Source organism: Tripterygium wilfordii, chromosome 3, assembly GCF_013401445.1.
Source record: "Tripterygium wilfordii isolate XIE 37 chromosome 3, ASM1340144v1, whole genome shotgun sequence".
Lineage (NCBI taxonomy): Eukaryota > Viridiplantae > Streptophyta > Magnoliopsida > Celastrales > Celastraceae > Tripterygium > Tripterygium wilfordii.
This window is the reverse complement of record NC_052234.1, coordinates 11394898-11421658: the sequence shown is the minus strand read 5'-3', so window position 1 is coordinate 11421658 and position 26761 is coordinate 11394898. Positions and strand designations below refer to the sequence as shown.

The following is a 26761-nucleotide window of genomic DNA, read 5'->3' as shown; positions in this document are numbered from 1 at the left end:
TTTATTTTCCAAAATAATTTTGCTTTATATTTTGATGAAAAATATTATTACCATATTTTAATTAATATAAATATTTTTTAGATTTTAAACCAACGGCTAATCCCATAAAACGAAAATTAAACCGATGGATCGGCATCAAGAGAACGTGCCAGGTCTATTCCGGTCTCCGAGCCAGTATTTAAAACTATGGCCTATTTGCATGCCTTTCGGTGCGTGGAACAAACTTGTGACCATTGATTAACTTCATTGACTTCTTGGCACATAATGTGAGGAAAAAAGTCTCCAATCCACATGTCGATATATTAGACATTTTCATCGATGTCTCCAATCCACATACCATATTAAGTCATATTGTTACTTTTAAAATATTGGTTTCATGATGTCATTATGACTATATATTTTGTAATAAAAAGTATTTCCATTAATGAAAATGATATGTAGTCCATGAGAGCCCAACAGATTTATTTCACTCTTTTATTCCATAATTCATTGTCCAAAATTTATTGTTTTGATATAAATTACATTATTTTTTAAAAGTATAGTATAGAATTCATTGTTTCTAGTTATGAATTCCATTTGAAAAAAAACAATGAAATTTCATTGAAAAAAATAATTGAATTAAAATTTTATCGATAAAACTTACGGAAAAATCAGATGGGTTTATAGATTTTATCTGCCACTTCGCAGGATCCAAAGGCAAGAGCTCCCCACTTCAAATCTTCTCAAGATATGAGACATTGACGTCATTTAAAGTTTGATTGGCCCAACAGATTTATTCGAATAGTTTTATTCCACTCTTTTATCCCGTAATTTATTGTCCAAAATTTATTGTTTTGATATAGATTTCATTATTTTTTTAAAACATAGTATAGAATTTATTGTTTTTAGTTATGAATTCATTGTTTTTTGAAATTCCATTTGAAAAAAACAATGAAATTTGAAATTCCATTGAAAAAAACAATGGAATTAAGATTTTACCGATAAAATTCATCGACAATGGATATTGTTAAAAATAGTTTTATGCACTAATTCTGAATACGTATTATTTTTCTTAAAAATCTAACATGTATTTTGAGAGTTAAAATGTTTTTAAATTTCGTTTACGAGCATTGGGCTCCCATGGGCTACCTAGCACCATTGTTCCATTAATAATACTTAGTTACCATAGAAGGAGGATAACACATATTCATATAAACATAATCGATTATTGCTTATAACCAATATAAGTACTCCATTGTCGGGACTCCACCACATTAGAAAAACAAAATACCAAACTCCATCACATTTGAAAATCACGAGTAACTTAGATAATATTCATATTTGTGGTATCTCATAAAGATCTCGAATTCGAGTCTCCCCATCCCCTTCCCTCGTATTTAAACACTATATATACATGGCAGTCATTGATAAATTTATGTGTGTAGCTACAACCATCTCAAACTTGGCCATAAATTCATCAACATGGCCAAAACCAAAACCATCTCTAAATTCCTTTATCTTTTCACAACTCTCTTAGACCTCACCACCGCTGCCTCAGCAAAACATGACCAGTTCGGTAGACAATTGTCTCGATCAAAACTGGGTCTCAAGAGAGAAACTAAGCCATCTCCAATTCTACTTCCATGCATAGTCGGTGGAAAAAACCCAACTGCAGTGAGACTTGCTGAGGCGGCAATGACTCGAACTTCCCCAACATTGTTTGGTGCTGTAGTACCCAATTTTCGTCCGGCCAAAATAATACAAAAATAAAAATAAAAATAATAAAAGTGAGTGTGTGTGTGTTTTATTCTACACAAGGTGGAGGTGAGGAGAGTTTCTTTTGCTTGTACAAAAAGAGAAAATATGGGAGCATGATAGAAAGTGGCTCCATGCGTGAAAGTAGAAGACAAAAGGACAAAAAAAAAAAAACAAAGAGAAATCGTGGGAGAACAAAAGAAAATGAGAGAGAATAAATAAGAGGAGACAAGTTTTGGTGGAGGTATGGGCGCCGCACACTAGTGGAGAAAAGGAAAGAAAAGGACTTAAAAGGGGCAGAATTTAAGGAAGAAAAAAGAATAAAAAGAGGAGGAGAAGTTTTGAGCCGGGTGGGAGAAAAAACAAAAAAAAGAAGAGAGGAAGAGAGGAGGCGTGAGAGAGAGGAAGAAAGGAGGAGACTTTGGTTTTTGGTGAAGCAAAAAACAAAAGAAGAAGAGAAAGAAGAAAGGAGGAGATTTGGAGAGAGCAACCGAGCAAAAGAAGAGAAGAAGTTTGGTTTTCTTTGTCTCCTTGAGAAGGTAATGACTTAAATTCCTTGATTCAAATTTGGTTTTATTCTATGTGTTTGTTCGGACTCGTTGCCAATATGTTTACGTTATTATTCAAACCTTTTGCTCGTAGATTTGGTTCATGATGTGGGTTTTTGTTTTGTTCGATATTGATGATGATTGACTAAGGTTATTCCTTGTTTTTACCCTGCTAGTTGTAATAGATTTGTTGGTTTTTGTGCCGGATTTGGTCTTGTAATTTTCAAGTTCTATATAGAATGATAATCGGTGGTATTGGTACTGGATTTGGACTTGGTTTTGCAATACTGGATTTGGATTTGACTCATTCATAATCAGTCAATATGGCATGCTAATATACTGAATATATTTGTTGTTTGTTTGAGTATATTTTGATGTCCGGTTTGAGTATAATTGATGTTTTGTATATATGTTTTTTTGTTCAAAACCCGGCAACATTAGGAATCAGTTGTATAGGTTTTTTTAGAGATTTATGTTTATATGTGTACGGTATGTGTGTATTTATACATGGTTTGGATGTGTGTATATGCATATATTGTATATATGTTTATATGTATATGTAAATCTTTAAGTATGTGTTTGGTTTGATATTATATTTGAATACCCATATTGACCCCCATTTTTGTGTTTATTTGTTGGGTTTGGATTGAGTTGAACATCATTTGGGCCGGGATCAAGGAATTAGCAAGTATCCTGGTGGACAATGGGTCATCCCTCAATATTTTACCAAAGGAGACTTTTGAGAAGCTGCCAATTGACAGATCTTATCTAAGACAAGTACCAATGGTAGTGAGAGCATTCGACGGAACACGTAGAGAGATTATGGGAGAAATTGAAATACCTTTACAGGTTGCAAGTGTAACGTTCAATGTGCCGTTTGTGGTAATGGATATCTCACCAACCTATAGTTGCCTGTTGGGACGCCCTTGGATTCACACTGCGGGAGCTGTTCCATCATCGTTGCACCAAATGCTCAAATTTGTTTATGATGGAAGGGTTTACATAGTAAAGGGTCAGTCAGAATGGATGGTTGCCAGCTTGTCTAATAGTTCTCCTATTGATGCTCCGACAGAGGGGATTCAGAGTTCATTCCAATCTTTTGAAATTGCTAATGCTAGCGATGGGAAGGAAGGACTTTCTCCCCTAAAGCCACAAATATCAAAGGTTACGAAGAATGTAGCAAAATTTATGTTGAAAAAGGGGTTTCGCCCAGGAGAAGGACTCGGTAAGAATCGACAGGGAATTAAGAAGCCAATAGAAATGGTGAAACATTCAGAACGCTGGGGTTTGGGTTATAAGCCAACTAGGGTTGACAGGAATCGTGTGCAAGCAGAAAAACAGGCGAAGAGGCTTGCCCATCTGGAAGGAAAGGAATTGGAAGTTGAAAAGAAACCGATTCCCTGGCTTTATGACAGTTTTGTGTATGGGTGGATGCAAAACAAGATAAGTTTGACTGACACTGGGGCAGTTTTTGGAAAACTGTCATTTCAAAACTCGACTGGTGTAACTAGGGCAATTTTGGCAAATATATGTGATCAGTTTGAAAAGTTCCAAGTTGCTGTGGTGGAAGAGGAATAGAGTTCAGCTGCTAGACCTTGCTTTGTCATCTCGCGTCCTTCAAATTTCAAACTTAGCAACTGGACCAGTTTGGAGCTCCCAGTATCTCTCAAGAACCTGCAAGAGTAATCCCGAGTGCACTATCATCGTGGGCCTAGCTCACGGCCTTCGTTTGGGTCTTTTGTAATGAGCATGCTTTACTTTGCTTTCAATAGATTTTATAGTATGGCGATTGCATGTTCTATCTTTGTTCATATTTCCTTTCCCATGAAATGAAAATCTCCTGATAGTCATCCATATTCATGTTTCTTCATTTCCATTCAAGTGTTATTCTCCATTCTTAAAAACCACTTTCATTCATTTCTTTAACAGGATTGAAAATGATGATAATAAAGAGGACGAACTTAATGACCCAGATTTTGATGCACCCATTAGCAATGTTGAATCTGACTATGAAATAGACGAAGAAATTGAGATTTTTCCTGAGATATTAAGACAAGTCAATCAAGAAGAGAAAATAATACAGCCGCATCAAGAGTTAACTGAAGTCGTGAATTTGGGAACTGAAACGGAGAAAAAGGAAGTCAAGGTAGGAGCTGCCTTTGAATGAGAGAGCAAAAAGAAGTTGATAGATTTATTGCATAGTTACCAGGATGTCTTTGCATGGTCTTATCAGGACATGCCGGGTCTTGATACAAACATTGTTGTTCATAAGTTGCCATTAATTCCAGAATGTACCCCTGTGAAACAAAAATTGAGGAAAATGAAAGTAGACATGTTGTTGAAGATAAGAGATGAAGTGAAGAAGCAGTTTGATGCTGGTTTCTTGGCAGTGGCTCGATATCCAAAATGGGTGGCGAATATTGTACCTGTCCCCAAAAAAGATGGCAAAGTTCGGATGTGTGTCGACTATAGAGACCTTAATCGCGCAAGCCCGAAGGATAACTTCCCTCTTCCTCACATTGATGTTTTAGTGGATAATACAGCCAGACATTCTACCTTCTCTTTCATGGATGGATTTTCGGGTTACAATCAGATCAAGATGGCACCAGAAGATCGCGAGAAAACAACTTTTATTACTCTATGGGGAACTTTCTGTTATAAAGTCATGCCTTTTGGTCTGAAGAATGCCGATGCCACTTATCAAAGGGCCATGGTCACTTTGTTTCATGATATGATGGTTAGAGAAGTTGAAGTATATGTCGATGATATGATAGCAAAATCCAAAGAAGGTGAAGATCATATTGTGAATCTCCAGAAGTTGTTTGATCGATTAAGGAAGCATCAATTGAAGTTGAATCCAGCTAAGTGCACATTTGGGGCAACCTCGGGGAAGTTGTTAGGTTTTATTGTAAGCAGGAAAGGAATTGAAGTAGATCCTGATAAAGTGAAGGCGATCTTGGAGATGCCACCCCCTCGGACGGAAAAGGAAGTTAGGGGTTTCTTGGGAAGATTGAATTACATTGCCAGATTCATTTCACAGTTGACGGCTACTTGTGAACCTATTTTTAAATTGTTGCGTAAAAGTAACTCTACTGAGTGGAATGAAGATTGTCAGGTAGCCTTCGAAAAGATCAAGCAATACTTGAAAAGTCCTCCAGTGTTGATGCCTCCTGTGGCTGGCAGGCCGCTTATTCTCTATTTGACTGTCTCAGATAGTTCGATGGGGTGTGTGCTCGGACAACATGACTCATCAGGAAGGATAGAGCATGCCATTTATTACTTAAGCAAGAAGTTTACCAGTTGTGAAGCAAATTATTCGATGTTAGAGAAGACTTGTTGCTCGTTGGTTTGGGCTGCGCATCGACTTAGACAATACATGCTTTATCACACTACATGGTTGATTTCCAGGATGGATCCTATCAAGTACATTTTTGAGAAACCTTCTCTTTCAGGGAGGATAGCTAAATGACAAATGTTATTATCAGAATATGATATTTTATATGTCACACAGAAGGCAACCAAGGGGAGTGCAATAGCAGATTATTTGGCAGAGGGAGCGATTGATGATACTCAAACTATGGATTTGAAATTTCCAGATATTGATGTCATGACTGTGTCGATAGAAGAAGAGAATCAAAAGAATTTGGCAAAATGGACTATGTTGTTTGATGGCGCTTCTAATATTATAGGATGCGGAATTGGTGCAGTGTTAATATCACCTGAAGAGAATGTTATACCGTTTACAGCTAAGTTGTATTTCGAATGTACCAACAATGTGGCTGAGTATGAAGCATGTACGATGGGAAATCAAGCTGCCATTGATATGGGGATTAGGAGGCTACAGGTCTATGGTGATTCACAGTTGGTGATTAGGCAATTGAATGACGAATGGGAAACCAAAGATGACAAGCTTATTCCATACTACCAGCATATCAAAAAATTAATCAAGTTTTTTGATTGGGTGGAGCTGGATTATATCCCAAGGGGAGAAAATCAAATAGCAGATGCTCTGGCAACTCTGGCAGCAATGTTTGATGTAGACCCAAAAGGGGAAGTGCAGGTGATTAAAATCGAGAAACAAGAAGTTCGAGGTTACTGTTTAAATTTGGAGGGAGCGTCTGATGGTAAACCGTGGTATCATGATATTCAACAGTACATTGAGAAGAAAGAATATCCATCAGGAGCATCAGAAAATGATAAGCGTACCATCAGGAGATTGGCGGGATCTTTCTTCTTGAGTGGAAATGTTCTTTATAAAAGGAATGATGGGATAGTTTTCTTACGATGTGTTGATATTGCTGAGGCTAAGCAAATCATGGAGGAAATTCATGAAGGGATATGTGGGACTCATTCTATTGGATATGCAATGGCAAGGAAGATTATACGTGCAGGGTATTATTGGTTAACCATGGAGAGGGATTGTATAAGTTATGCAAATAGATGCCACAAGTGCCAGATTAATGCAGACAGGACACATGTTCCCGTTAATCCATTACATGTGTTGACGTCACCATGGCCTTTCTCTATGTGGGGATTAGATGTCATCGGTTCAATTGAGCCAAAGGCTTCTAATGGGCATCGTTTCATTTTGGTTGCTATTGATTATTTTACCAAATGGGTGGAGGCTGCTTCATATTCTAATGTGACGAGTAGCGTGGTTGTTCGGTTTTTGAGGAAAGAGATTGTTTGTCGATATGGAGTCCCGGAAAGAATTATTACTGATAATGGCACGAATTTCAATAGCAAAATGGTGAAAGGTTTTTGTGACCAGTTCAAAATTCGTCATCATAATTCGACGCCATACCGACCGAAGATGAATGAGGCTATTGAGGCGGCGAATAAGAATATCAAGAAGATCATCAGGAAGATGACAGAGAATTACAAAGATTGGCATGAGAAGCTCCCTTTTGCTCTATATGGTTATCGAACATCAATACGCACATCTACCGGGGAGACTCCTTTCTCTTTGGTGTATGGTATGGAAGCAGTTTTGCCTATCGAAGTGGAGATTCCATCCCTTCGAATAGTTCTGGAGGCAGGTTTGGAAGAATCAGAATGGACTCGAACGAGATATGAGCAGTTGAATTTGATAGAAGAACGAAGATTAAGAGCAATTTGCAAAGGGCAATTGTATCAAAGAAGATTGATGAAAGCACATAATAAGAAAGTCCGACCTCGCAGTTTCAGGGAGGGAGATTTAGTGTTGAAGATGATTTTGCCACCTCAAAAAGATCACCGAGGGAAGTGGACACCGAATTATGAAGGACCATATGTGGTGAAAAAATCTTTTGAAGGAGGGGCATTAATTTTGACAAGAATGGATGGAGAAGAATTGCCTAATCCAGTGAATGCAGACGCCATCAAAAAGTATTACCCATAGCATAAAAAAAAATAAAAATTCTCGCTAGGTGGAAAACCCGAAAGGGCGACCTAGGCAAAAAATTAGAATTAAAAGCTCGCTAGATTGAAAACCCGAAAGGGCGATCTAGGCAAAAATTAGAGTAACAAAAATCTTGCTGAAGTGAAAACCCCTTGTGGGTGCTTCAGGCAAAAATTAAGTAAAAAGGAAAGTCTCTGCTAGCGTGAAAATCCGTCCTGGGAGCTCCAAGTAACATTGAGATCAAAAAAGGCATGGAGAAAGCAATTAAGGGGAATTGGCAGAGGCCTTCATCAGGATTTGGGAAAATATGGGGAAATACAGTGAATAAAAGATAGCAGGGCTGTATACAGTTGAACTAGTTATGATCAAAGATATACATGATGAATTTGTGGGGAAGAAGCTTCTTATGGAAATAGTCAGATTCAATAATTGCAAAGTTGGATGCACACAAAACTGGGGCAGTTTCGTGCAGAATCGGAATTATTTCATTTATATCTTGTAAAGATTTCTGCTATTTCCTTTGTTTCTAACCTTCTGGAATCATATATGTACCTCATCAGTTTCCCTTGTTATCTATCCATTTTAATAAAATGCTATGAGGTCATTCATTTCTGAGTTCCTAATTCATTGATTGTTTTCATCAAAATTTTGATTGCTTGCGTAAAATTCTCATATAGTACAAGTATCGCCATGCTGTTGAATTTATTTGAAATTAAGTAAAGTAATAAAAGAATTATGACAAGTGCATTAGGATATTGTTCTTAGCAGGAACTTGAAAGATTTTGGTGTTCTTGGCTATGAAGGAGCTAAAGGAAATTAAATGACGCTAAAAGGCATAGGGGAGTCGGAGAGATTTTGGTGTTCTTGGCTGTAAAGGAGCTGAAAGAAATTAAATGGCGCTAAAAGGCATGATGGAGCCAAAGAGATTGTAGTGTTCTTAACTCTAGGAGGGCTAAAAGAAATTAAATGGCGTTAAAAGGCATTAGTGGAGGCCAGGGAGATTTTGTTTAGCATTAAAGGTATGTCGGATTTGATGGAAATCAGATGTAAACAGTAAATCGATGGGAAGATCAGACAAAAAGAGAATGAAAGATACAAGAATAAGGGTAACATGGCAGATTGAAGATAGGATGGAATCAAAAGATGCAGTCTTCTCATGAGGGATAATGGCAGGATGATAGGGGTGATGCTGCTGACGACAATTAACCGAAGTCGAATCTTCAAAATGAAAAAAATACAATTTCTCTTCATACATTCATACACTCATGGATATTTTCTTGCATAAAGTTCACACAAACATTTGGCCAAGCCGGGAATGGCCTCGTGATCCCGTGCCCTTTATTTTTCTGCACAAACATTTGGCCAAGCCGGGAATGGCCTCGTGATCCCGTGCCCTTTATTTTTCTGCACCAACATTTGGCCAAGCCGGGAATGGCCTCGTGATCCCGTGCCCTTTATTTTTCTGCACCAACATTTGGCCAAGCCGGGAATGGCCTCGTGATCCCGTGCCCTTTATTTTTCTGCACAAACATTTGGCCAAGCCGGGAATGGCCTCGTGATCCCGTGCCCTTTATTTTTCTGCACCAACATTTGGCCAAGCCGGGAATGGCCTCGTGATCCCGTGCCCTTTATTTTTCTGCACCAACATTTGGCCAAGCCAGGAATGGCCTCGTGATCCCGTGCCCTTTATTTTTCTGCACAAACATTTGGCCAAGCCGGGAATGGCCTCGTGATCCCGTGCCCTTTATTTTTCTGCACCAACATTTGGCCAAGCCGGGAATGGCCTCGTGATCCCGTGCCCTTTATTTTCTTGCATAGACATTGGCCAAGCCGGGAATGGCCATGTAATCCCGTGCCCCTTTATTTTCTTGCACAAACAGTTGGCCAAGCCGGGAATGGCCTTGTGATCCCGTGCCCCTTTATTTTCTTGCACAGACATTGGCCAAGCCGGGAATGGCCTTGTGATCCCGTGCCCCTTTATTTTCTCGCAGAAGCAGTTGGCTAAGCTGGGAATGGCCATAGTGATCCTGTGCATTTTTAATTCCCGTACGAAATTTGGTTGACTACGCCTTTGTTTGCCCTTTATTTCATAAAAGACATACAAAGGGGGCAGCTGTAGTACCCAATTTTCGTCCGGCCAAAATAATACAAAAATAAAAATAAAAATAATAAAAGTGAGTGTGTGTGTGTTTTATTCTACACAAGGTGGAGGTGAGGAGAGTTTCTTTTGCTTGTACAAAAAGAGAAAATATGGGAGCATGATAGAAAGTGGCTCCATGCGTGAAAATAGAAGACAAAAGGACAAAAAAAAAAACAAAGAGAAATCGTGGGAGAACAAAAGAAAATGAGAGAGAATAAATAAGAGGAGACAAGTTTTGGTGGAGGTATGGGCGCCGCACACTAGTGGAGAAAAGGAAAGAAAAGGACTTAAAAGGGGGCAGAATTTAAGGAAGAAAAAAGAATAAAAAGAGGAGGAGAAGTTTTGAGCCGGGTGGGAGAAAAAACAAAAAAAAGAAGAGAGGAAGAGAGGAGGCGTGAGAGAGAGGAAAAAAGGAGGAGACTTTGGTTTTTGGTGAAGCAAAAAACAAAAAAAGAAGAGAAAGAAGAAAGGAGGAGATTTGGAGAGAGCAACCGAGCAAAAGAAGAGAAGAAGTTTGGTTTTCTTTGTCTCCTTGAGAAGGTAATGACTTAAATTCCTTGATTCAAATTTGGTTTTATTCTATGTGTTTGTTCGGACTCGTTGCCAATATGTTTACGTTATTGTTCAAACCTTTTGCTCGTAGATTTGGTTCATGATGTGGGTTTTTGTTTTGTTCGATATTGATGATGATTGACTAAGGTTATTCCTTGTTTTTACCCTGCTAGTTGTAATAGATTTGTTGGTTTTTGTGCCGGATTTGGTCTTGTAATTTTCAAGTTCTATATAGAATGATAATCGGTGGTATTGGTACTGGATTTGGACTTGGTTTTGCAATACTGGATTTGGATTTGACTCATTCATAATCAGTCAATATGGCATGCTAATATACTGAATATATTTGTTGTTTGTTTGAGTATATTTTGATGTCCGGTTTGAGTATAATTGATGTTTTGTATATATGTTTTTTTGTTCAAAACCCGGCAACATTAGGAATCAGTTGTATAGGTTTTTTTAGAGATTTATGTTTATATGTGTACGGTATGTGTGTATTTATACATGGTTTGGATGTGTGTATATGCATATATTGAATATATGTTTATATGTATATGTAAATCTTTAAGTATGTGTTTGGTTTGATATTATATTTGAATACCCATATTGACCCCCATTTTTGTGTTTATTTGTTGGGTTTGGATTGAGTTGAACATCATTTGGGCCGGGAACAAGGAGAGCTTGAATAATTTTAGGATTTTGCTTAAGATATTCTTTATTCTTTGTTTAAGTATGTATATTTGGCCCTTATGTTGAGTATATCACCCCCATTAACATGTATAACTTGGACATTAATTATTTGGATTTTTATTTATTTATTATAAGTATATGAGTTTAAAATTGAATATAGGTCATTTCAATTAAGGAAATCATAAGTTGATTCCCTTTATTCGAATTATGGACCTTATTTGATTTCATTTATGAATTTGCCATAAGTTGGCAATAATAGATTAAGTTGATAGATGGCATTTTTCCAAATAATCATTTATACTATAAGTTGGTGTTTAAAATTAAACCTACCAAAAGTTGGTAGGACATTTTATTAAATAAACCATAAGTTGGTATCTAAAATTAAACCTACCAAAAGTTGGTAGGACATTTTATCATTAACACCATAAGTTGGTGTTTAAAATTAAACCTACCAAAAGTTGGTAGGACATTTTATCATTTACACCATAAGTTGGTGTTTAAAATTAAACCTACCAAAAGTTGGTAGGACATTTTATCATTAACACCCTAAGTTGGTGTTTAAAATTAAATCTATCAAAAGTTGGTAGTGAGTCTCCAAATAAAAACTATCATAAGTTTTAGTAATATTACAATTTTTTTTTAATGCTATCATAAGTTGATAGTATTCTTACAAATCTTTTCCCAAAACTATCATAAGTTGATAGTGTTATTTCAAACCTATTTCCAAATAAAAACCATCATAAATTGATAGTAATATTCCAGGCTTTTTTTCAAACACTATCATAAGTTGATAAGTGTGTTGAAAGTAATAATTCAAACTTTAACAATTATATCTTGCAAAGAGCAAGTATCCATAAGATAGCCATGAAATTAATTAGGGTAACCGTTTTCAAACGGGAGTTGTGGGGTGCCTAACACCTTCCTCACACTCAATCGATCCCCGTACCCTTTTCTCTGGTTCGCAAGTTTTTTTTTGTGTCCAATTGTACTTTAAATCAATTGGTGGCGACTCTAAACATTTTTCATCCTCAAACGCCGGTCCGCGTCGTGACCCCGGTTGCGACAGGTGCCATGGTGATGATTGACAACCCGTTGACCGTCGGGCCTGATGTGAAGTCCAAACTGGTTGGAATGGCACAAGGAATTTACGCCTCTGCCTCGCAGCACGAAACAGGGCTGTTGATGATGCTCAATTTTGTTTTCATGGAAGGCAAGTACAATGGGAGCACACTCAGTATGTTGGGGCGAAACACTGTGTTATCTGCAGTGCGGGAGATGCCGATTCTTGGTGGGAGCGGGTTATTCCGGTTCGCGCGAGGCTATGCAGAGGCTAGAACTCACACCTTCGATTTAAGAACAGGGGATGCTATTGTGAAATATGACGTCTATGTCTTCCATTATTGAGTTGGGTGTTTTTGCCCTTTTTGTTTTTGTTGTTGATTCTGACACTGAATTTCATGCTTTTGCATTTTTATTTTATTTTATTTTATTTTATTTTTAATGGTTGTTGAGCATCCATCAATGCAGAAATTAAAAGACATTATTGTCACGACTTCTTGCTGGCTGCACATGTAATTGAAGATTTTTTTTTTTCCTTGGTGAACTACCAATCGCTGCCTCTGGCTCACCAAATTAAAGGGCTTCAGTCAAATTAATGGGCTTGAGTTAAATTAATGGGATTGACATAATTGAACTCTATTTACAGTTTGGGCCTTTAGTTGGACTTTTATACTTCACAACATTTGGGCTGATATGGTGATTCTGGACGATCCACTGAGCCTACGAAGCATTAGCGGAACGAAATAGCCGTAATAATCAAATATGAGCCTTGAGATAGATGGCCGTTGTCGGGGGATCGGGCTCATAACAAGAATGAGAGCTTTAGCTTAATCACACCTCGGTTTTTACTAAGTGTATCATGACTTTATTGATTTTGCTTTGACTTTGTCTTTTTTTAAGATTTATGCTCTTTACACCCCACCCTCTCACCATCTATTTCTTCTTCCTCACGAGCACCCACGGCCAACCACGGTGTCGTCGCCGTCCAAGCACCAGTCCGATAACCACTACCACCGAATTGAAGCTCAAGCCATCACAAACTAAACCTGACCAACCCTAATGAGTTTCGTCTATCGTAATCGCCGAAATCTTGTTCGAAAGTCTAAGGCTTCCGCAAGAAAAGTCATCTGATCCGAACAATCTTGCCACTATTGGAGGAAACCGACACCACCATTGGACTTCTCGTGGCAAGACGCTTCCATTCCACCCATTTTCCAGTCAAGACACTGCCAGAAATTGATGACTCGAGTTCGATCCCAAACAAGGCATTTTTGGACGATTTTGGTCTCGAATATCGACTCTGGGATAACTACGAGCAGGAATTTTACCTTTTTAACATGCTTCAACTCGAGAATGACCCCAATATAAGACAATATGGCCGGCAATGATAGATCTGATTACGGGGTGTGTTTGTAAAATGTTTGAGATTTATGTAGTTTGAATGTATTTATAAAAGTTTAAGGTTTTCATGGGTTACTATTAACAAAGGGTATATTTAATAAAAATTGGGATGTAACTAAAGCTCTCCTAACTAAAATATACACTGTATACAAGTGGTCCAAGAAGATGGGAATTGCCAGGTCAACAAAGTCAAAAGAGATATACAAATGATGCAGGGAGAAAGAAGTCAAGAACAAACAAAATATTGATTTGTCTTTAAAAAAAAAAAGCTTATTAATATGCATCCAGAATAAATATATTAAGGAAATTATTGTAGAATCTGGACAGCCAAAATTTGTGGGGAACCAAGTATCAATGAATTGGTCAATATTGACTGCCTTTGGCAAATGTGCTTGAAGTAATTTTTTCCTGGACAAATCACAAGCAGAACTGTTCAAGTACTTGGTGCATGCAGACTCTATTTCTGGATTATCCAGCCAGTTCTTAGCCACTTGGGGATCTATAAGTTTTGAAAGAATAGCACATTGATCGAACATAACTAAGAGAGTACAGCCACACAGGACCTTGAAATCTGAGCAACGGTCTATAAGACGGGTAAAAAGTTAGTTTTACTGGCGATAGTAGCCAAGGTTAGGGTAATGTGGTTACTGTATAAACTGTCAACCTCGTTTGCGACCTTACAGGGGGTGTGGGCCGATGTTTCTTAAATTCCACTGGTGTCTCCCCTACATATGTAAATGAAGTAAGTGGTCCTTCCGCCCGATGATGATAGTGTGTGTACTCTTTGCATAAGTCTTTATTATCCCTCTTTTATCGTATTGGTAATCACATGCATCTTCTCAGTTGCATTTTACTTGTGGGGCCCCAGATAGTTGGAGTGACTATAACACCTTTGACTCTATTCTTAGGGTAGTGCCCTTCGTTTTTATGAGATATACCATATTGTTATCATGCATATTTGGTTGTCTTTTTCGGCAGTTTTAGGGATCAGAGTGTTTTTTTTCCTCTCACCTATCTCAAATATTTTAATAGACGCACACGATTTTATATAGATTATTGAGAGTATACGAGATCCACTATTTCACATGGATCATGTGCGTGTATCTTAGCTAATATTTGAAATAATTGGGATAAAATTATGCATTATAATTTTTTCTTGTCTCTGTAACAGTGCAATCTTTTGTAGGGTTGCGTTGTCTTTTGTAGGGTTGGGTTGAGTTCCAGGATTGCTAATAGTTATTTCTGTGTATGCATGTGGTCCAAAGCAACTTGTTATTCTTTAATGCCACTCAAGCATTAAATTCCACGTATTCCCACCTGTGTGAAACAAATGATTTTCTTCTTGGGACCTTTTACAGTTGGGTTCAATAAAATCATACTGACCCACAAGACATACAATTAGATAAATCATAAGAGGCTATGGAAGAAGAGTTTCTCAATGTGGTTTGAGGTGACTAGTTAGAACTTTGAACCTTTATAAACCTGTTAAATCATTTTAATTTAGGACATACCTAGGGTTACTAGAAATGGTATTGGGGTTGTTGGTGATATAGGATACATTTAGTATCTGTTGACATTTTTTTCCATTAATTCTTGATGTACAATCACTTCGATTGTTTCATAATGGATGTCCTGCCCTTATGGAAACCGTGTTTGAAGTGAGAATTATATGATTCTGATGCATCTGCCATGGATATGGAGACTTATTTGACGCTATGTATATTGTGTTTTTGTACCGTTATTGCTCATAGGAGAAGGCGAGAAGCACTAGCAAGTAGAATGGTATTGTGTTTGTTCAAGCTAGGTCTCTCTTGAAGGAAGTTTCGGGAAGTACAAACAACAGATCGCTGGCTGAGATCATCAACTTGATCGCGGTATTTCCTAATGCATACGGGAGGTCGCAAATCTTATGGGTATTTTTATTATCGCAATTTACGAGATGGACCCTTGCATAACTCAGCGTATGTGAAGGCCACCCATCATTATATTCTAGCACTACGGGTCCCTTGCATCACTGGTCTTGAATTATCTCGTGAAGGAGACAAATTTTTTTTCTTCCACTAGTAATAGTGATCGACAAAGTACAAACCCTACGTGCAACTATGCAGGTGTTTCAACTCGAGTGTTTTATTCTGTAGTTTCTTAGTGATAACATTGAATGATGTGCATTATCATCTAAGGCATACAGACCTGTTCTATGCAGCTGCTGCAACAGTGACAGAATAAATTAGAGAAGAAGACAAGGCTAGCTCATACAAACTATATGTGTATTGCACTCTTCTCTAGCCAGCTTCACCAATTCCAACTACTAGTCTCTCTCTCTTACTCATTGGCAGACTTGCATGCTAAGGTACAAATAAAAGGTGAGGAAGAATAAAGATGGGCTGTCTACTACCATTACCTTCAAGTCTCTCTACTCCCAAAGGAGACACATTCTTTTCTGCTAGTCTTGTTTTGCCATTTCAAAGCATGAAAGTTTTAGTAAAATATTATATATATATATATGTATGTATGTATAAATATTGAATTTTCACTTCAACACATGGTACACCAGAACTTACCCACCATGCAGCCAGACCTACCTCAATATATATAATTTAAGTACTTGTCAGTTGTGTGCGACCCATTCATTTTATTGTATATCATCCTTAAAGTACAATTATTGTACATTTATCACTTATCAGACTGAACAACAATTTATATATATATATATATATCGTATATCTATGGTCCACCTGTGTACTGGCTAGGGGCCGTAAGATCTCATCAGATGGGTTTATAGATTTTATCTGCCACTTCGCAGGATCCAAAGGCAAGAGCTCCCCACTTCAAATCTTCTCAAAATATGAGACATTGACGTCATTTAGAGTTTGATTGGCACTCGTCATATTACACACACAATAAACATTTTCATCTCATAAAATATAGTAATTATCTCGTCATATTACACACGCATAGTTTGCCAATTACGGGTCTGCGCATAGGAGACCCACTGTATATGTATGTATAGAGATCTATATGTGTTTGTGCGTTTACATATGCATGCGTGTATGGATATAATAAATATTTAGCTATGTCTGCCAGTGCCATTGAATTCTCACTCTCTCTCTGCATTGTATTAAGAACATAACAATATCAAAATCACACACACATACGCAACACACGTGTGTATCCACGGACCTCCATGGCCAGTTCGAGTATATACTCGTGTGAGTCTCAACGAAAAGGCCTCCTTCATCTTTAAATACATGACAAGAAGAAAGGACTCCTTCATTCTTTCTTTCCTTCAAAACCATCTTATCTTCTTAGCAAAATAAATTCCTTTGATTCAACTCTTGTGAAAAGAACGATGGATGGGAAAGAAGATCTTGTTCCTTCGAAAAGAGCGAGGATTGAAGATCCATCATCTTCAAAAGAGACAAAGATCAAAGAGAAGGGTTCGACATCTCGAAACACCGACGAATCAGATGATTCTGTCGTTGAAATATCCGTGATATCTGAAGAATTGTACAAGGAAAACCCCAGAAACTCCATTGAAGGCTTAAAAAGACTTTTGGAGGAGGCTAAAAGGAATTTGCAGAATGAGTACGAACGAAATCGGTCTTATACGGATGTACTTCGATCGGCCAGAGACGCATTGATCGGGGTTCGCGATAACGCTTGGGGATATTCTCGAAATCAAAATGTTTATCAGTTACAAACATCCCTTCTAGACCTTGCAGCCCTTCCTCTGTTGGCTTTCTTGAACTAGGTATTGGTTCTGATGAACCCTTCCTCTGTTGGCTTTAATATTGGAAGTATACTTTTGATCAATGTTATCAGAACCGACCCGAGCATCGACCCGTGACAATCATTTTTGAAGGTTCAACCGGTTAGTCCGAAGGGTCAAGGGTTTAACCGCATATTCTTAAATAATTAAATTTATTCATAAATAATAATACTAGTATGATAAATACAACTTTCTTTTAATATATGATGTGTGATTTTTATACCAAATAATAGATATCAAATAATCCACAAAAGTAATTAATTTATTTAAGACAGAAAAATACATCTCACAGTAAAATACTAAAATAAAATTAATTATAAAATTTTAGAAAAAAATATGAGACTGAATAATTTAATTTTTAATCAATTAAAACGTTGATGAAAAAAAAACCAAAAAAGTAAGAAGTGACAACAATAAAGCACAATGGATTGGATTTTAACTGGGACCCATTCCACACAAGGCCACAAAATGACAAACTCTTTCAGTCTCTCTCGTATCTCTTTTTCCCTCAGACTCTCTCTCCCTATAATCCCACATCGGAAGAAAAGAAAAATTTGTAATGCCATGTTTCTATATAAAGCTGGCAATGAACAAGCAACGATCGCGTAACCGTTTGGACCTTGTAGACCACGGTCAAACCCACGGGTGTTGACCGTCAACGCGGGTCAATTGTTTATTCGGGCCAACAACACAACCGGCCCGGCAATATTAAAAAATAGAGGTTGAACCGGTCCGACCGACGGGTCGGGCCGGGTCTGATAACACTGCTTATGATGAAGTACCACTAGTAGGCCAGTATCATCGTCATAATCTTCCATAAAGTGGGTCCCATGCCCCCAACCCAACCGAATTGCCCTTCAAAAACCCACAGTTGCTAACCCTAGCTAGCTAACAACAACATTCACGCAGACCCCTTTGTCGCCATTAAAGTCATATTCACTGAACTGGTTGTGACTTGGGAGGGGACCATATATATATATACACATATATACACACATATATATATATATGGGGGTTACTTCAATGCAACTTTTGAGCCACTTGTATAGTCTGTTGATGTAGAAAAAAATTGTTGTGCCGTCACTTGAGTCAATCCCATCGATCATCACATTCACTCGCCAAATTGCTTGCTTTAACTTATTATGATGTGGCAACATCCGATAGTGAAATTTGTTAAGCTAGGTTTATTGTTCAAATTAATAATGATAGTTGCCACGTAGAAGGACCACATGTATATATGTGTATATAAAAATTGAAAGATTCATCGAATGTTGGTCGAGTCAACATCCTTTGGGAATGCGAATACTCCTTAACTAGTAAATGAGGATGTGATTGGTCTGCCTTGCTTGCGTGCCACAGCAACCGTACATCTTTCTCTCTCATTTTTCTATCTCTGTCGTGTTAATTTGTCCATTGTGTTTAGCTCAAAAGTTTTAGGTAGGGATGACAACGGGGTAGGGTAGGGGCACAAAAAAAATCTCTCGTAGAGGTGAAAACCAAAAAGGGTGCTTTCAGAAAAAATTAGGTGCATCGAAAAATTGAAAGGGCGGTGTATCTCAATAGGGATGAAAGATACCCTCTATTGGGACAGCGACAATGTAATAAGAATCCAAAGTGGTTGGTTATTAAGGAATCATCGGAGGACAATACTAGTTTTTTTCTTCTTGTCTTTCGGTTCTCACCCGCACGGGTAACAGAGAAAGCACGGTTTGATATGTTTCAAAATTTATTTGTATATTCTATTTTCTTTATTTTGTATATATGATTATGGGGTTTAATAGTTTGTTCATTTTGTAGTATTTCATGGACATTTATTGTATACAGGTTCGGGCAAGAGTACAAGGGTTTGGTTGATAAAACCTCTCACACACACTGTGCACCTTTCTACCACACTTACACACACATAGCCTCCCACCCAGGCTTCACTTTGGATAGGAGAGGATGGATTATTACCTTCGTGGGATTCTGTCCCCGTATAGGTAGTATGTACATCCTCACTGGACTAAACTCTCCCAATGAGTTGAGGGAGGAACCCTGTTACCTTATGGGACTACAGGGGCACCTTGTCCAGGACCTCGTGTGATAGATAGAACCATGACCATGCAGTTTAGAGTTAGGACACGGAGAGGATATTTTCTACCCTTATTGTTACTTTGTCCATTTTATTTTTGGCACATTTTATTTATTGATACGTCGTTATGCTGCCAAAATTTTTCTCATATGTGCAATTTAATTTCACTTTTATACTTAATGAATGTTAGCAACCACATTTGTTTCTTTATGTTTGTTTTTCTTTTTTCTTTATTTTTTTTTCATTTTATTCTTTTATACATATAGGCACGGACTTGTGGTTTGACATCAGTATTATCGACATCACCTATTTTTCAAAAATAAGAAGAAGAGAAAAGCCAAAAGGAGGGAAAAAAGATTGTATTTGAAAAATGATGTTAATATAAAGATGTTTATTACAATCTATTTCCAAACCACAAAGTCCAATAGAAAAATTCATATCATACATATCATAGAAAATTTTTTAAAAAAATAATGATGGTGAATGATAACCAACTAATAAATATTTTGTTCTCGTTAAAGAAAATACATACATCATTGAGCATCACAATCCTCATCATCCGCACAAAAATATTTTGGTTCCTCTGAATATATATATATATATATTTTAATATAATTTTTTTTACAAATTTCTTCCAGTGGCTAACAAAGAAAAACAACAGAGGCATTTATGAAGCCCTGGAAAAAATTAAATCAGGTAAACCCAAAATTTGATAATGATCATATTATACATACATATAATATGTATCTATGTGTGTGTGTGTATATATATATATATATATAAACTTATGTTTTACTTTGATGTGTGCAGAGCTTATGTCATTGGGTTTTATATCCCTGCTACTAACGGTTGGGCAAGGTCCCATCTCCAAAATATGCATATCGGAGAAAGTTGCGAACACGTGGCTTCCATGCGGCAAGAAACAAAAGGAAACCCATGAAAACAGCCGGATACTTGTTTCTTTGTCGGATTCATGCGGAAGCGTACGGCTTTCTTTGGCCACCCAAAAAATTTATATATGCCATATCCATTGTATTGTTTTGTTGCATTGGTCGACACATTTGACATTGAAAATTCCTTGTTGACATTGACTGTTGAGGTTTAGTCACAAAAAGCCCATTAAAATATCTAAGTTTTAATCGGACACGGCCCAATTATAATCTCCAAAGTCTCAAGTAACAGCCGGCACCAGGATAAAAACTCAAGGATTAGCCCCAGCCCAAAACAAGCCCAAACATGAAAGGCTTAGAGTTTCGGCCCTCTACCGAGTCCTAATTTATATCATTATCAGATAAGAAATTTATGTGCAAGTGATCCTAGCTATCCAAATTTAGGTACATATTGAATATCCAAATGACAAACGTGTAAAATGTAATTTTCAATTAAAAAAATGAATGAGAACAAAAACTTGGTCCCACCAACTCCAGCATTTGCATGTGATCCCCATCAAAATAAAACATCCCAAAAAATTTATGCCATATACATTGTTTTGTTGCATTGCTCGACACATTTGACATTGAAAATTGTTTGTTGACATTGACTTGCTGCTAGGTTTCCAATTAATTAGTAAAAATTTCCTTTTAATCGAGATCTTAATTGGGTTTAATTAATTTTTCAGGGAAAAGTACCATTCATGTCATCGGATGGTATTCATCAACTACACATTCTCATATTCGTATTGGCTGTTTTCCATGTTCTTTATTGTATCCTCACCATGGCTTTGGGTCAAGCCAAGGTATATACCAATCATTATACTCCAATTAATAAATTTATAAATGTATATGATATGATACTATAATCTCCGGGGGCGGACCCATGCCTATGGTGGTGGTGTCAATTGACACCACTTAATTTTTTTTTCTTCTCATATAGATATAACTAAAATTGTAATTTTGACACCACTAAAATTTCAATTTTGAGACCACTAATACTAATATTTCTTGTAAATTGTTATTTGTGAGTAGGCCCATAAGGCCATAACTTATAAATAAATGGGCTAATGTATTTTAAAGACCCAAAACTAATAATTTATTCTTTGAGCTAATGTATATTATATATAGGCCCAAAACTATGAACTTATTAATAAATGAACTAATGTATTTTAAAGGCCCAAAACTAATAACTTATTTTTTGGGCTAATGTATTATATAATAAATAAACGGACTAATGTATTATATAATAAATAAATGGATTAATTTCGGGACCCTGCTCCCGAACCCCCGCAAAATTTTTTTCGCTTCCTATATAAATCCGACCCCATACTCTCGAGAGGTTGGGTGCGCCCCTAATAATCTATAGATGCAATCGCATACACAATTATGTAGTTTAAATTTTTATTTTTATTTTTAAATTTTTGTGTGTTTGTTTTAGATGAAGAGTTGGAACAGATGGGAGAAAGAGACAAGAACGCTAGAGTACCGATTCTCCCATGATAATGAGAGGCTTAGGCTTGCTAGAGAAACGACATTCGGAAGAAGACATCTGAGCTTTTGGACCAACTCTCCTTTCCTCATTTGGATAGTAAGCACACTTTGTTTCTTTCCAACACTACAACCTTGTTAGTTGAGGTGCATATCAATTAAGTCATGCCTGGAACTGCTTGCAAAAACTGTTCTTGCACTATTCCATTTGATTCCATATCATTTTTCATGGCTCCAGGGCCGGCCCTAGCTATTGTGGTGAGACGGTAGTCACATAATTTTTATATGATAATAATAATAGGGATTAGAATTAGATAAATTAATGATTAATGCTTAAAAAATTAGGATTAGAAAGAATAATGATTAATATATATAAATAGTTCTATAAATTTATATAATAATGATAATGATAAATAGATAGTTAGAACTTAAAAGAAGGAAGAAAAATATTATAATATAATAGAAATGAATGTTTATATATAACATGCATCAATGATAAATAACTAGTTAAAACTTAAAAGGAGAAAGGAAATAAAATAAAATAACTTGGTCTGCAATAATAAACCCGTTTTAATTAAATTATATACATTATTTATATTATCAAAAAATAATCCTAAATCTATTTTTTTTTTGAAGAGATCTAGATCTGATTATTGATTTACTCTCTTAATTGAGAATCGTCTGTAATTGTATGTAATTAATTGGTTGTTGTTCCCTTTTTTTGGGAACATAAGGGCTAAAATTTTTGAAAAAAGAAAAAAGAAAAAGAGTAAACACGTTGCTTCTTGGCAGGGACGAATTAGGTTGGCTGCATAATATTTAACAATAAAACCACCAGACTGGCGTCAACTAATTGTAATGGGCCTAAACTAAATTATATACATCATTTATCTAAAAAAATATGGTAGGACCTTGGGCCGGCCTGGTGCTCAAAGCACTAGCTTTGGCTGCTTCTGGCTAGGGCCGACCCTGAATGGCTGTCTTACGTGTTGAGTTTACTTGTTCCTGCTATGTGATGGTTTGACTTTCCCTGGAGCAAGCAAAGAATTTGACTATTTGATAGTAAAGTTAATAATGCAATTGTAACATTGTATAATAATTGTGTTTGCAGGTGTGTTTCTTTAGGCAGTTTGTCAGGTCCGTTCCTAAGGTGGACTATTTGACATTACGACATGGATTTATTATGGTAAGAACTCAAAATTACATATTTTCTCATGATGTCGTAATATTCGTACACATGGCAATTTCAATGGTCAAGATTTTCAATCTCAAAATTAATCATTTTCTTATGATATTAATTTGACTTTTGTTCAGGCACATTTGGGCCCTCAAAGCAGTACACAATTCGATTTCCAAAAATACATTAACAGGGCACTTGAAGAAGACTTCAAGGTGGTGGTGGGGATTAGACCTCCAATATGGTTCATGGCCGTGCTTTTCCTTCTCTTTAATAACCACGGTGAGTACTATACATACATATATATATGCGTGTGTATATATAGTTTTATTTTGGTCAAAATTATTTGACACATACCTTCCATGACCTTCAAATAGTTGATTTTTTTATATGTTTTCTTGGCAGGCTGGTACTCTTATCTGTGGCTATCATTTCTCCCATTAATTGTAAGTATTATCAATCCTAATCTATCATTTCGTTTTTGCTTACTAAGTTGTTGTTTTGATGACTAACTGATATTTATGCATCTACATGCAGATCATCCTATTGGTTGGAACAAAGCTACAGGTGATAATAGCCACAATGGGACTTAGAATTCTGGGGAGAGCGGGGATTGTGATGGGTGTGCCGGTCGTACAGCCAGGCGATGACCTATTCTGGTTCAATCGCCCACATCTCCTCCTCTATCTCATAAACTTCATACATTTTCAGGTAGGTTTACAATTTCGTGTTGTTTGTCTTTTCTTTAATATATATTCCTCTATGACATTTAATACTTCTCTATATGGTTAATTTGTAGAATTCCTTTCAACTTGCATTCTTCATATGGAGTTGGGTAAGCCATTACTTTCTTACAGCATTATATTGATAGTACTATCTGTGGATTAAATTGTGACTAATTTTTAATTAATGAGATCAATCTTTAACTTTATTTCAGTATGAATTCGGAATAAAGTCTTGTTTCCACAAGCATTTGATGGATATAATCATCAGAATTTCGATAGGGTACGTAATTAATTTAGGGAATAGTAATCTCTTTACTTACTTGAAATTTAGAATTTAATCACTTGCTTACAATTTAACGGCGGTGATGTCTCAGGGTCTTTATACAAATCCTCTGCGGCTATGCCACTCTCCCTCTGTATGCCCTCGTAACACAGATGGGGTCAACTATGAAGCCAACCATTTTCAGCAAAAGAATAGCGGTGGCTCTACGAAATTGGTACCACAGAGCTAAAAAGGACATCAAACAGAGCAATGGATCGGTGACCCAAATGTCAATAAGATCAACCACACCATCTCACCACATGTCCCCTGTGCACCAATTGCATCGTTCGAGAAGCGAAGTCAGCATCATTCAAACATCACATAGAAGGTCCAATGTTGAAGTGGAAATTTGGGAGACAAATTCTCCCTCCCCCTCACACCCTCACATTAGTGGTGATGGCTCGTTGTCTGTGCACCAACTGCGCCGCTACAAAAGCGAAGTTGACAGCATGCAAACATCTCCTAGAAGATCCAACGTTGATATGGAAGATTGGGAGACAAATTCTCCCTCCCCCTCACACCCTAACATTAGTGGCGATGGTTCATCATCGACTTTGCACCATCATTTACGACAAATGGAACAAGATTATGCTGAGGACGAGGATGAGGTCAGGGATTACAATGAAGCGGATTTGGATAATCTAGTGCCTCAGCATAAGATTGATATTGCATCGTCTCAAGAGTACTTTTCTTTTCATAAGAGACATGAAACCATATAATTGAGATTTGGGGAAATTGTTGATTTTGTTTTCTCTCTCTCTGTTTGTTTTTTTTTTTTTTTGAGGTTTATAAAAAAAATGTAAATTAGATTGAAAAACAGTAAACTCACAACATCCTTATTGCACACGAAAACCTATTTTTTTAACGAATTGACTTGTTGACCCTCCACATACTTTCCTCGATCTGTCGATGACAACAACTAGGTTGTTTATTGCTTGCGGAGTAGCCCTGAGATATTTTAGTTTTGATTACAAATATGTCCATTAAACTATTTCAGTTACAAATATGTCCATTAATCCATCTAATAGAATCTCTATGTAATGGACTCTTGGCAAATCGAAGTTGGAAAATGACTCTTGGCGAATCGGAGTATCCGATGACTCGGGGCGAGCCCAAAAATGTCATAGGACTCTAGGCGAGTGAAAATTGTTTAAGAACTCTTGGTGAGTCAAACACTTAAACAAAGAATCAAAAATTCTTTTGGCGACTAGGGGCACAATGACAAGTGTGAGTAAAAGGAACAACCGCCCTCCAAATAACAAATAAGAACAAGACTTAAAAGCTTTCGAATGGAATCTATCCAAATAAAAGAAGAACCACTCCAAATAATAACACAAGACTTAAAAGCGCAGTCAACTGTAATATATACCAAAGACAACAAAAATTAATTAAAATGAAGTTGAAAAGAGAGGCATTGTGCTTTGTTCATAATCGGGACAATTACACTTCTGGAGCAACTGCTAATAATAATATTTTCATAATATGGACGCTACTCATCGTTCAAGCCCAAATTTGACTGTCGGCTCATGAAAGATAATAACAGCCCAAGCTCATTCTGTTAAGTTTTATGCTTAAACTTGCATGCAAACTTACATATAGGAATAAAGGTCGGCCCAAATAATAAAGGCCCAATATATTTTGTTGGATTCTTTCTTTTGTTATATTACTGACAAAACTTACTCTTAAGTAATTGGGGGAGTCATTTTCATAAAACATAAACTGTTTGGAGATAAAAATGTTATAAATCAGGTTCACACCTACATACAATAGTTTGTCTGCTTCGGGTCCATTGAGCCCTCATGGATTTGTCCCCCCTAGATTAGGTTAGGGAGGCCCGACCTCTAAGATTCACTTGGAAAACCGGTTGTTATAAGTTAAGGGAGTGAGCCACCTTTATATGATGCAATATTGGATGCTAGCAAGATATCATGAATATAGGAGAAGTAAATCTTGGCACAAATCGAGCTTGGAGTTATGAAGTCCAATAGGACAAGTATGGAAGTCAGAAGAGGGAATCAAGGGAGTTAATGGTGGCTTTGTTTCAGTATCAATAATAATAATGGGCTTGATCCTAGTGCTATAATAGGGGAGACGTGATTTCACTCTTCCTATTTAAGTCTTATCTTACTTTGTCGTTAAGATAGCATATTTTGTAATGAGAAATTGTGTTATTCTTGGAGTGATTCCTTTGTGAAAGTGATTCTCATCTTTATATTCAGAGAGTGATTCTCTATCCCTTGTGTTTATCTTACCATTGTTCTTAGTAAATCAATCCAATTGTGATAACTGTATTCCGTTTGCATCAACTTGGTATCGAAGCAATGAACACGTGGAACCGTGTTCACGATCCCAGCTGCCTTGATCACTATAATCGTATCTACGGATATGAAGACTCAAGGTGGGATAGCTATAGTTCAGTAAAAACGAGAAAACCCCCTTACATGACTGATCGAGAATACTTATCCCAATTTTGCATCCATGAGGCTACAAACCTCGCAACGACTTCAAATGGCGGAAGAGCAAGTACTATGGGTACATTCGATCGCGCTAAATGGGATGTTATGGCAAGTGAAGCTGTTAAAACTGCACAACAACTTCAAGCTCTATCTCAGAAGCTCGATTTGTTTGTAAAGGCCACGCAGAAAACAGAGATTCGAAGTGCTCGAATCGAAAAGGAGTTCAAACCAGAAACTGAAGAAGAGAAGCAAGGAGATAACGAGGAAGTAACACATAAGGAGGTGGAAGAAACGGTTGTTAAAGAAACCGAGAATGG

At 36.9% G+C, this 26761-nt stretch overlaps 1 protein-coding gene and 1 pseudogene across 1 annotated transcript; both read left to right on the top strand.

The window, feature by feature from the left end:
• Positions 1 to 1461: 1461 nt before the first annotated feature.
• LOC119995457 lies at positions 1462 to 12652 on the top strand (annotated as a pseudogene).
• A 4201-nt stretch (positions 12653 to 16853) lies between these two features.
• Positions 16854 to 25123, top strand: LOC119995652 (MLO-like protein 6). The gene is made up of 16 exons (XM_038842155.1): positions 16854 to 17236; positions 18837 to 18980; positions 19098 to 19350; positions 19983 to 20040; positions 20155 to 20327; positions 20963 to 21079; positions 21715 to 21864; positions 22876 to 22950; positions 23079 to 23223; positions 23347 to 23387; positions 23479 to 23652; positions 23741 to 23776; positions 23879 to 23946; positions 24041 to 24285; positions 24424 to 24670; positions 25051 to 25123. The coding sequence occupies exons 1-16, from the start codon at positions 16854 to 16856 to the stop codon at positions 25121 to 25123; spliced, it is 2382 nt and encodes a 793-aa protein (XP_038698083.1).
• Positions 25124 to 26761: the final 1638 nt, after the last annotated feature.

Coding starts and splice junctions, on each gene's coding strand:
- LOC119995652 (XM_038842155.1), top strand. CDS start 16,854: ATGGATGGGAAAGAAGATCTTGTTCCTTCGAAAAGAGCGAGGATTGAA. Junction 18,981..19,097: donor CGGGTAACAGAGAAAGCACG/GTTTGATATGTT, acceptor TATTGTATACAG/GTTCGGGCAAGAGTACAAGG. Junction 23,388..23,478: donor TATCATTTCTCCCATTAATT/GTAAGTATTATC, acceptor ATCTACATGCAG/ATCATCCTATTGGTTGGAAC.